The sequence below is a fragment of the Manis javanica genome, chromosome 10, assembly GCF_040802235.1.
Source record: "Manis javanica isolate MJ-LG chromosome 10, MJ_LKY, whole genome shotgun sequence".
Lineage (NCBI taxonomy): Eukaryota > Metazoa > Chordata > Mammalia > Pholidota > Manidae > Manis > Manis javanica.
The window spans coordinates 101,105,988-101,118,825 of NC_133165.1; the positions used below are offsets into that span (position 1 = coordinate 101,105,988).

The 12,838-nt window shown below is 40.1% G+C and overlaps 1 protein-coding gene and 1 long non-coding RNA gene across 3 annotated transcripts in view; one reads left to right on the forward strand and one right to left on the reverse strand.

The window, feature by feature from the left end:
- Positions 1-2,069, forward strand: part of DRAM1 (DNA damage regulated autophagy modulator 1) — a 73,211-nt gene extending 71,142 nt beyond the window's left edge. Inside the window, exon 6 of the mRNA XM_073213720.1 lies at positions 1,774-2,069. Coding sequence (XP_073069821.1) covers positions 1,774-1,800 — 27 coding nt within the window. The 3' untranslated portion in view covers positions 1,801-2,069. The remainder of the gene's footprint in view (positions 1-1,773) is intronic.
- Positions 1-12,838, reverse strand: part of LOC108410303 (uncharacterized) — a 62,383-nt gene that overhangs the window by 15,475 nt on the left and 34,070 nt on the right. The gene's annotated exons all lie outside the window — the stretch shown is intronic.

Here is a 12,838-nt window from a genome sequence, read left to right on the forward strand (position 1 = left end):
CCATCTTGAAAATGGATCCTCCAGGACCAGCCACTGCAGCTAATGCCACCTAGAAAAAAACTACCTACCCTAGTCCTTCCCAAAGTCCTGGCCCACAAAATCATGAGCCAAAGAAATGGTTGTATTGAGTCACTAAGTTCTGGGGTAGTTTGTGACTCAATAATAGGTAAACCAGATCTATACTCCCTCACCCCAATACACACACAACTCTATTAAGAACCATCCTCTATACTGTCTGCCTGGCCTCTATGGCTTCAGCCACTATCCAGAAGCTGACAGTTCAAAAATAATTTCAACTCTTTCTTGAGTTCTGGACTTGGTACCTATATAGATGTCCTGCTGGCACCTCAAACATAATACATACTAAACCGAACATATCATATCTCTTTTTAAAACTGCTGTTCTCTTTTGAAACTAATAGCCTCCACTGTCTTCCAAGTCACCTTGGAGTAATTTTTCACACCTCTCTCGCCAGGGACGGCCAGTAAGTCTGAGAGTCCTTTTGGTCCTTTTTTCTATGCATTCTGCCATTGTCCTAGTTAGGTCTTTATCTTCTCTCAGCTGCAATATGGTTATGGCCTCCCAATAGGGCTCCTTGCTTATCATTTCTTCAGTTCATCATCTACATGATGGCCAGAATGATATTCCTAAATTATGAGGCCGCTCACGTTATTTCTGCCCTTGAAAAACAGCAATAGTTCCTGAACATTTACCAAAAGACTTCACACTTCTCAGTGTGGTAATCAACACCTTTTATTACTGAGTGACAAAGTAACTTCACTTTTCATCCATTACCTTCCTTTCTCAGCATAACTCCCAGCTACCTGGTCTATTAGCTGCCTTTTTAGGACTCTGGGTTTCTGTGTAGGCTGTTTCTTTAGTCCGTGATGCCTTTGCTCTCCTTAATACATACAGAAATCCTTTGTCTATCTCAATACCCAAATCAATGTCCATGTTCTGAATACATTTGCTGGTTGCTCTTTTGCCCAAGTCTGCCTCATACAGCTATGCATGTTGTGTACTGTACAACTCTGAGGAGAGCCACTCACAACAATTACAATGTGATTGCATTTCCTAGAGTTGCACAGTATACAACTTAAAACAAAGTTATAATCAATTATTTCATTCTCTGTGCTCTTAAACATGGTACTTTATTTTGTTCACTTAAAAAACACTTCTATAATAGCTACTTTATGCCAGGCACTGAACAAAGACTATAAAAACAAAGATGTGTTATCAGGTCTTGGTCTTCCAGGACTTAAAGTTAGGGGAGATAGACATATACTCAGATGCTATAAAAGACTTTCACCTCTATTTTACCCTTACTTTATTCCCCATTTTAGGGTTGGTTGAAAGCTCCATTTTAGTGAAAAATTCTTAGGGGCACAAAATGCCTTATTTATTATAGCCCACAATTAACACTTGGTTTTGTACCATATAGTGTCTCAGATAATGGTTATTAGTTGTGTCAGATGCATCTATTGTAATAAGACAAACCATTTGTTGGCCTTTTCTGATTACGGGAGCATTAGCATTGCTAGATGAGAAATACAGGCTCATCTATACAGAGGCTGCTGTGTTCACTCTACCCCATTTCTTTTCCTTACTGGGCACTCAGCTAGACTACTTTTCCTAGCCTTCCTTGCAGTTAGGCATGGCCAGGTGGCTGAATTCTGGCCAATGGAATGTGGGCAGGAAGTGATATGTTTCTAGGCCTGGCCTGTAAGAACTTTCTGTTTAATCTTCCACATTCTTTTTCTTTTCATTCTGAAGCTTAATGGAGACGACCTGAAGATCTAGAGGAGGTGGTACTGCGAGAAGGAAGGAGCTTGGGCCTCTGAGAAACCATTTGCAGGATCATTGGCTGACCGAGAATACCTGCATTGCACAATAGCATGAATTAGGAATAAACTTGTATTGTGTAGAGCTTCTGAATGTTTGGGACTGCTTGTTACAGTTGTCAGTTTTACTTGCCTAATACAAGTACTAACTTTATTGCAGCCTTCCTAGATTTATCATGGCCCCATCGACTCTTCAAAAGAGTACCCAATAAAGAAGACTCCAAAACTGCATTTATTACCTCTCATTTCCATGAGCTTTCTCATCTCCATGATCAGAAATAATGGCCTTATTCAACCTCTCACTTTTGTTGTCTTCAAAATATATGTGAATGGTAGCACCCCAGAACTGACCAACTTCTAAAAATATACTGTCCTGAGCATATGTACTGAGAGAATAATATAAGCCCAGAGAAAACTCTTCAGTGTAAAATAGGAAAGTGTCTAGTGATCCCCGCTCTGGGCAGGACAGGCTGCTGTTTGCAGAGGCTGTGTCATAGAAGGGGAACACTGACATTCAGGCATGCTGAATGCTGGCAAAGAAATAGAAGGGATTATGCTTCGACGTCTTTGATACCTAAAAGCCAGCTTGGCACTTGTCACAACTCCTTGATTTGTATTCAAGTGACTTTACCACCTCCAGTTTTGATCCGAAAACTCTAGGAGAGAAATGAGTCCACAAAATTGAAAAAGGCTCAGTGTGCCCCTTATATTTCTTCCATTTACTCAGCATACATTTACTGAACACCTGTTACTTTCACAGCTTGGTGTGTGTGTGCACTGTAGGGGGAAAGTTCAAATAAACATAATAAACAGATGTGCTTCCAGGGAACTTTTTAGACTGTTGGGATTTGATAAGGGAAGCAGCTGTTGAAAGACAGTATAGAGTAGAAAGGGCTTTGACTTTGCTGAGGACAGACCCAGGATCAAATTCTGACTCCATCACTTTCTGAGGTTTAAACTGGTGCACCTGTGTAAGCACCTAAATTCAGCTTCCCCATGTGTAATTCTTGAGGACTGTTGGAACAATTAGAGAATGCCCTAGCATGATGCCTGGCAAATAGTGGATGAAAATTCTTCTTATATAGGGAGACACTACTGACCAGTGGATGTATAAGAAATCGCAAATAATTGGCACAAACAAGAAAAATTGGATGAGTGTGGAGGAGGGATATCACATGGGATTGAAATGAATAAAATAAGTCATTAATTTTTCTTAATCAAGGCTTCCTTTTAGGACATTTCTCATTTATATTCTAATGTGGAAGGCAGATTCAAATGTACAACTCGCATGCAGGTGTCATCAAAAAAGGTATAAAGGGAGAGAGACATTCATTGTTGCAGAAGAAAAGTTCAAAAGGCATTGCTGACTCATACATAGACGTTTGTGTGTATTTTTGTGTGTCTGTGTCTGTGTGTGTAAGAGGCATGCTATATACATGAGGGATAAGCCACAATATTGTTCATATGCTCAGGAACAAAGATTCATAATTTCTAAAATTATAGAAATCCAGAGTTAGAAAAGGACCTTTCAATCCAAACTATTCATCTTACAATTGAGGTAAAAAGGTGAAATGACTTTTTTTTTTTAAGACTTTAGATACAATAAGTTTTATTCATCTGGGTGTACTTGATGCTCACAGGGCACCCTATAACAAATTTAAAAAATACAGTATGAAAAAAACTGAACAGCCAAAGAGATCAATTCCATTAGAGGGCCCACAGGAAAACCAACAAAAGCTCACAGGAAAACCCACCCACTGTCCCCTTAAGAACATTAATTTCTTCGGCTTAAGTGTGGCTTTAAGAAAAGGCCCAAAGAAAGTGCAACGGTCTTAGATAGTTATAACTTCATATAGCGTCTTTCACATTAAGTGTATCACAAAATGCTTATAAAATAATCCAAACATCTGTGAGCCTCTATTTGGTCTCAAGTAGCCTTCAGTATTTCCCTCGCTTCTCTGTAGTCAAATTATTTGCATTAGTAGTCACATAAGGTGTAGTAGTCTCCTTTGCTCCACAGTGTCCCCACAAAGCGTATTTTCCAAAAACAGCAAAGGCCTAAGCAAATTAAAGTTACGCCAAGTACTTGAAGTGAAAATATAACTAAATTTTCCCAAGTTTAAAAACAAATTCTGTCTTTGTAATCTAATTGTATTCTTCAATTTTCATGACTAGTAATTACTGAAGGTCAGTGATCAACTACAGAGAACAAAATTTAACGTTGTAGGGGGAAATTGTACAATCAGGACTTGAATCTTTATCTCCTGGGTTTTGGCCCTATGTTCTTACCACTAAATCCTTTCTAGTCAAGGCCTAAGAAGTTCTTCTGTAATGTCACTGAACAGAGCTTCCTGGGGGTCTTAGTTCCAAGGAGTGAAGACTTCCCACTACTGTGCACAGAGGTCAGGATTGAACATAAGCTCTATTGAGGGGGTCCGCACAATAATTAAAAATACCTTAAATAGCTCTCATTGAGTACTTGATATATGCCAGACATTGTGCTGAGTGCTTTACATGTGTAATTCATTTATTCACTTAAATCTCTATTCGTACCTACTTGTATGTCAGGCATCTATACTACGTGTTAGGATACAACAGTGAACACAGACATGGCTCTTGGCGCATTGGAACCTCTAGCCTTCCCCATAACAGAAATTCCATAAAGTCTGTTTATTGCAACCATTTTATAGGTAATGGAAAGGGCCCAGAGAATAACAATGATGGCTACCATATATTGACCACCTACCCTGCACCATGCATTTTTCTAAGCACTGTCTGCTCAACAACCCTATGAAATAGGAAATGGAGACACAGGAAGCTAAAGTCACACAGGCAGTAAAGCAGTAGAACATGGATTGGAAACAAGGCTGTCTGGGACCAAAGTTCAGGATTTTAACCACTACATTATACTGACCAGTTAGATACATGCTCTTATTTTTTTTTTACTGAAAGATGATATATATGATGTCAAAACCCTGCTATTGCGAGCTAGGATCCAAAAAGCGTAAGTCATTTTGTTTACAAATTCTTTGTTCTCATCATGTGTATATAGATAAGAATATTTATCTGAGTGCTCATATGTCAGAGTACTGCATCTGTACACATTATGTCCAGGTAAAACGCCAGCATAATGCTGGACCTTAGTGGGTCCTCAGTATGGTAGGCAAATGGTAAACAGTGCTTCCTGTATATGTAGGAATACATAAGTAAGGCTAGAAAGAACCTAGAAAGTATTAAGTAGGGATTGCCAGTAGCAGTATCTCTGGATCTACATTTGGGCAAAAATATGTTTGTATTTTTGCAAGGCTGCATTTGCTTTATTTAAATACAGAGATAGCAAGTACCTACAAAAACCTTCATATACCTGTTAGAGAGCAACTTCTGCAGAATTCTATGAATTATATGTCAGCCATAAAATTTGTTGTATAATATAATTTACCCGTCCACTTAAGCCATTCTGTTGCAAGGCATGGACACACAGATTTGAACAATTTTCAGTTTCACGTAAATTCTCTTGAAGAAGAATAAACCAGGGAAATTGCATAATTTCTCCATTCTTTTCCACCATATGGGTTTCTTTGAGGTTTAATAATATTACAAAGTAACTTTGAGATGAAATACAAAACAGTGAACAACAATGTAGAAACGTTTTGAAGAAGCAAGTATTATATTCCAGTACTGCCAGGCTTTCAACATAAGATAGAAAACAGAGCGAGAACTCTCATTTGTTCTATCAAGAAAGCATAAATATTGGCTCTGTATAAAGCCAACCTCTTGCAGCTGTACACCAGCTCTCAACTATTAAAAAGATTCTTAAATTCCCAGGGAAACAAAAATCAGTTTTAGCCATATAAATCTGTATATTAATCTATTGTGCTTTATTCCAAATGTTTTCTCATCAAGGAGTTTGGAACAAAAATTTTTTTTGAAAGAGAAAGTCTCCAGTTCACCCATTACACCATTATACATACTTGAATGACTTCCAGTAACTTTGCTTAGAAAACTCAATGTCTGTATAACATGCCAATGACAGCTCAGCAGTAATGTCAATACATTTCATTTTTTGGCAAGACAATCACTCATGGCAATAGACTGGAATTCTAACAGCCATTTTCATATATTACACGTTTGTCACAGCATACTGGTTGGTTACTCTTGTCCTCTTAGCGAGATACTAATTTCTGAGCTTTTATTAAAAACCTATTTTATCTGGGAAGTTTACAATGAGCTAAGTGGTTACTGTTTTAATCCCAAATCAATATGTGTAGTCAGGTCTTGAAAGAATTCCAGTCACTATAGCCCTTGTTCATATTTTAGATGGATAATAATGCTGTTGGGTCGTTTCCCTTAGGCTCATTTTATATATTCTATTTGTGGAATTATGATTAGTGGTATGGTACCTATTCACACAGCTCAAACAAAGAAATGGATGTGATATTAATTTTCTGGGTTTTGTAAGAATCTGCACTGGCAAGGTGAAATATACATTTGCTAAAATTTGGAGAACTAGAATGGAGATGTACTTCTCAAACTTTAGTGTGCATTAGAATCTCCAGGAGAGCTGGTTAAAACAGATTCTGAGGTCTCACAACCAGTGATTCTGATTCAGTAGGTCTGGGTGGGATTTAGGACTTTTATTTCCAGCAAGCTCACAGGTAATTCTGATGTTATCAGTTCAAGGACCATCTTTGCAGAGCAGTGTAATAAAATGGAATGGCCATTAATGAAGGCTAAAATTTTGTCTTAGCCATTTACTTGCTGATTTGGGTGATTAACTTAGCCTATGTTTAAGCCTTAATTTCCTCATCTGCTCAATGGGTGTTTTGTAAGGCTAAATCTGTATGGCACTTGACATAGTACTGGACAGACACCTGATACATGCACAGTAAATGTTAGCCATAGTTATTAGAGATGTAGTAGTCTCCTTTTCTGTGATCCATCTGATTGAACGTACAGGGCTTCTGCTTCACATCCTAGTGTATTTGGCAAATGATATCTAAGTACAGGTTAGGAGTTATGTGATGGGTGGGTTAGCAACTACTCAGGACTTGAATCACTCAGGTGGGCCCTAAAGCACTTAAATATTTTGACCCTTGGCCTTTTAATGAAACATGCTGAAACTCTGATTCTTTGTCATTTGGATTCTTTTTCATTTAAATTGCTTTAGCGTCCACAACTCCACAGTTACGTTTCCTTATGAATGATCTTTTTAAGAACAACATGTTTATTTTCAAAATCAAACTCAAGTCTTTGGAGACTAATATCCTTTCTCTCCATATTTTGCTATTAAGAGGTCTGGTGTTCTGCGAAGACAATATATTAATAAACTGAAGCTTGAGATTTTCATTGTCTGTGAACATTGAAATTGGCTCTCAATTACACAAAGCAGCCAATTCAATAGGATACATGTATTGGATTTACAACAAACATGTCTGTGAAAAAAATTACTTTAAAATCTCTGATTTTCTGGTTTGTTTTTAATATGTTAAAAAGGCATGATCCACCAGTCACAAGAATTTCAGCCAAGTCAGGCTATTAATTTTGAAAAATACACTACTTTACTTAAGTCAACTGTTAATAAATTGATTTGTCTTACATTCAATCATCGATTCAGTTATTTGTCTAACACTGTCCTGTTTCTGTGGTAGATGATGGTCTACACTCTGGGGAGAACATTTATCCCACCCTCCCAGAGTTTACAGCCTAGTTAGAAAGGTAAAAGCAAAGTTATTAGAAACTCAATTTAACAGGCTGATAAATTTCTGGTCTTTACCAATTAATAAGCTGGTAAGTAGAAAGAAAGCCCATTGTTTGTGTTCTTAGTGAGTCACTCATGAATCTGTTGACCCTTGCCCAAAGCTTCAGATACATCCAGAGCACTAGAGGATATCTTTTAGAAGTAGGATCTGCCAGAGCTTCTAACCAAAGAAATTTGCATTTCCTATAATTTGTAGAACTCAGAGAAATCGAATCAAGTCAGCTGTATAGCTTTCAACTAGCTGTTAACATAAACTCTCTAGTAAAATGACATGACCTGTAAGAACAGAAATAGGTTAGCATAAGAGTAGCCATCTTAAGGGCCAAGAAGCCATTTTCTGAGTGTGTGTGACTTAAAAAGAAAAACAGGAACTGGGTAAGGCTTTGAAAAACAAGTTAATCAATCATGAGCACCGGAATCAGGCAGTGGTGACCCCTGGTCAGCTAGCCTTGGTCAGTAAATCCTACATACCAAGCTTATCATGCGGAATCGCCCTGACAATTGAGGAGTGGTTTTATCTTGCTCCTGCCTAACCCCAGGATGTATGTCTTGCAAGAATAATGTATAGCTGTGGGAAATTACTATGAGTTAAGTGCTTTGAAAATGCTATATAAACCCTTGGCTTTGAGTGCTTGGGGTCCTTGTTGAAACCCGCTGTGTTGGGCTGACACTTGGACTCCAGCTAGCTGGAATAATAATAAACCTCTTGCTTGTTGCATCGATCTGCCGTGGCCTTCGTCTCCTCACTGGAGGGAAGCGCAGACCGGAATAAGGCCATTGGGTCTTACAGACCAAAGAGAGAGTACCAATCTGTACATCGAACTTGATTTTGGGAGCTTTTCAAAAGATGCAGGGATTTACATTCATATGACTGGTTACAGACTGAATATGTATGTTCCTCCCCCTCCCATCAAGCTCTCTACGTTCCCCTAATTAATATGTCTTATTAAAGCTTAAGCCCCAATGTGATGGTATTGGGAGATGGGGCCTTTGGCAGGTAATGGGTTTAGATGAAGTCATAAGGTGTGGGTAAAATTGTGACATTTCCAGAATATCTCGCCCTGCTTTGGTGCATCTGCATATCAACAGGTGTTTAGAGGTGTAAACAAGTAGGCTTTTAGTGCCGTTGCATCTTTCCTCAGGGGTGGAGAAGTTCATCTCCATATCAATGGGTAATTACCTGGGCAACAGAGGGCTTATCTGTACCTGAGAGGTGAGGGGGAGGGCCGGTGTGGTTGCTGCTGGAGCAGAGAAGATGGCCTGGGACTGCAGTTTGTGAGCAATAAACAGGTTTTAAACTTTATTTCTCCCTTTGACTGATTTTAGTTTTTAGGGGTATTTTGCCCTGGGAATTCCTCTCCCCAGACTTACAATTGGCGAAAGTTGGCAGAGTTCCTGTGAAGCCGAAATCTGTCATAATGGGTGTGACCTTTGGGAGGGCAGCCCCTAGAAATGATGGGGAGAAGTGGCGCTCGTGCTGAGGGACATGTGTCTACATTCGTGTGGTCGTGGAGGCGCCACCACCGCTGCTGGCCATGCCAACCCCAGCCTGTGGCCTGAGCCTAAGGCTACGGCTTCTGCCACAGCTGCTGCTTTTGCTGGTGGCTGGAGCCTGGCCACAACCATAGAAAGGAGCAGAGGTTCGGGTCACCTTGAAGCAACTGGCTGCTGTGTACCACGCCTTGCTGGCTACAGAGACCATCGCTGGAACAGCTCCAACCAAGGTTATAACCTCCTATCCCATTGTGGGGTGGGTGCGAGACTGGACGCAAAGGCACATAGTGGCATGGCACAGACACCTACCATATCATGTGACTGGCCATTTGCCTTTGGCATTCCCAGGGAATGATGAAGCAGACACATTGGCCTAGATGCGCTGGCTAGAAAGAAAGCCTGCCTCTGATGTGGTCCAATGGCTACATCAGTGTTTGTTGCACGTGGGGCAAAAGACAATGTGAGCCTGTCGGTGGGGCTTGCCTTTCACCTTTGAAGAAGTCAGCTGAGCCCGGAAGGAGTGCCCTGCATGTTGTGCAGGTCAGCAAACCACCAAGAGGGGCCTAGAGCATCTCTCTGCAGCCTATGGTCGGTCGCCGGTTACTGAGAGCGATCGAGGGTACCCACTTTATTGGACATGTGTTGCAAGGATGGGTGCAGCAATTATGAGTAAAATGGACGTGGCCCTGGACATTTCAACACATGAATCGGCGATGGCTGGCTCTTCTGGCACCTTGGGGAAAAGGCCTGGAAGCTGGCCTTCTGTGTATTTCTGTAATAACAGCAAATTGGCCCCCCACAATCATGGTTATTTGCTTCTACAGTCTTTGTGTCCTGGATGCATCCCCTGGCTGCAGCTGCCATGTGATGGCTGGAATGGACGAGCATTAGGCTTAATCTCCATGGGACTTTGAACCTAGCTGAATCCTCTGGCTTGAGAATTATGATTGTGTTGCTTTTGTCAAGGAAATAATGTTTAAAGAGAGGTTTGACTTTGTCTAATGTTTGGTAAAAGTTTTGTGAGCAATCTAGCGTGATTGTTAGGAATGAGTAAACAAGTATAGAAATGTATTTTGTGCTTAGTGAGAGATTGTGCTGTAAAGTACCTTTACTTATTTGTCATAGGCTGAATCCTGTGGCTTGAGGTTTATCAAGATTTTATTGCTGTTGCTATTGCATATTACTAGATTGGTTGGAAGAGGGAGATCGAGTAAATTGTAAGGCGAGATTTCTGGAGGGGTGGATTGTGAGTAAAATTGTAACATTTCCAGAATATCCCGCCTGGCTTTGGTGCATCTGCATATCAACAGGTGTTCAGAGGTGTAAACAAGTAGGCTTTAGTGCTGTTGCATCTTTCCTCAGGGGTGGAGAAGTTCATCTCCATATCAATGGGTAATTACCTGGGCAACAGAGGTCTTACCTGTACCTGAGAGGTGAGGGGGAGGGCCGGTGTGGTTGCTGCTTGAGCAGAGAAGATGGCCCGGGACTGCAGTTTGTGAGCAATAAACGGGTTTTAAACTTTATTTCTCCCTTTGACTGATTTTAGTTTTTAGGGGTATTTTGCCCTGGGAATTCCTCTCTCTGAACTTACATAAGGGATGGAGATGGGATCAGTGTTCTTGTAAGAAAAGAGACCAGAGGGCTTGCTCTCTTCTTGGATGTGAGGACACAGCAAGAAGGTGGCCGTCTGCGAGCCAGGAAGCAGGCTTTCATCCAAAACCAAATCCACAGCACCTTGGATCTTGGATTTTCCAGCCCCCAGAACTATGAGAATAACTCTTTTCTTTAAGCCACTTCGTCTGTGCTGTTTTGTTATATAGCAGCCTGAGCAGATTAAGACATGAATTTGGGGATTTGTACAAAACTATGGAAATGCTTCAAACTTATCTCTTATTATTCCCAAGCAGGTCCTCAGCCCCAGTCTGCCAGGTCCACTCTTGCCTCCTCACAATTTGCTTTTTCTTGCCACTGGTATGCACTCCTCTCTATGCTGTTCTTTTTACCCAAAATGCCCTCCCCAAATCTTCTACTTCTGGATCAGAGGCTTGTCTCTAAGAAGTCTTTTGTGATTAGCCTTGGTCCTTTCCTAAATGATTTTTCATTGCAAAGTTTGTTTCACCATACATTTATTTGCATCTCACTCTACTGTGTCCTTATGATTGTTCAAGATTATGTCTTATCTCCTCAACTAGACCTTGAGCATCTCCAAGACAAGCCTAGATCTAGACTTTTCAAATCTTTTGTGTCCTCCATTGGCCCTATTAGAGTTCTGGGCAAATAAAGTGGGAATAAAACTTAGTGAATGAAAATGGAACTAGATGCTGACAGCCAATGAATGTTCCTAGGCAAACCAAGTAATAAAAGGAAGTACAATAAAACTCTGGCTCCAGAGCCTGTGGATGGGGGTGGGAAAGAGTGGTTCTGGATAAGTGAGTTTAATAGATGGCTGAAGATTTATTCTTTTAAACACCAAGGGCTTTAATTATCTTGGAAGGAACATTTCCAATATATTAATCTTCCCTGCCTTCTAAAAAAGTGCTTTATAAGCATAATCCAGCTTGATGACTTGTCATTAAAAGTAGTATTGTGCTATAACACTGAGAAGCCCTCGGGCCTTTTGGAAGTATGCAGAACTGTTTGTCCCTATTCTAAATGGCTGCAGATTGCTGTTTTTTTTTTCTTATTGTTGTTTTGTTTTTTAGCTTTTCTGGGTCCTCCCTTGCTGCTGGACTGTCAGTCTCACAGATATCTGTGTGACTGGCTATGACATTTCTCCTCCCTGCTCCTAATTTGCGATTTCTCATCTGAAATGAGTTTGGAAATCAAATGTCCAAGCTCACTGTGGTTGTTGTCATGATCCTTATTGTTAGAGAGGTGTCTAAATGGGGAGCAAAGGGCTCTGTGTGAAGGCTGGCTGGGGTCTCAATAGGTAACAAGAGACAAATACATATCTGTTGTGAACTCCTCATTCAGCTGCTCTGGGCCCTTTTTAATTTACTTCTTACTTATCTAGACTGAAAACAAATCTTTCTTGTAATACGTTTTTCAGATAAATTAGGAATTTAATCATGTATTCAACAAGTAATCATGGAGTGTTTACAAAGTATAAGACATGTTAGGGGCTTAGCTGACCCTCTAAAACGGATACTCTGGCATGATCACTGTTTTCTGTATTGTACTAGAACACAGTAGGTAATTGATAAATATTTGTTGAATCAATGGAATGAACTTTATAATCTGAGCAGAGATAATGACACACACACACACACACACACAAACAAGCTTGCAATGTAGACTATAGTAAGAGTCATAACATATAAATAAATTGTGTACAAGGACCAAAAGATTATTTCCTGCTGGAAAATCCAGAAGAACTTCATGGAAGAGGTAGTAGTTTTGATTGGGTTTTGGAGGATGGGGTCATATTTCAATCAATAAGGGAAGAAAGAAGAGATAAGAATACCACAAACAAAGTCCCGATGCTAAAATGGGCCAAGTGTGTTTGGATGATGATTAGCACATTTTGGCTGGAGTACATGTAGGGGAGCAGGAGAAGGTTACATTATAACATTACATTAGGGTCAGAACATGGGTGGACCTTGAATATCAAGCTACAGAATTTGGACTTTGTTTATTAGGTGATGGAGAGAAACTGAGGGTTTCTGAGCTGGGAGCTGACATGCTTAGAGTTGGGATTTAGAAATCTTGACAATGTTGGAATTTAGGAGTTGAAGAGAAATAAAGT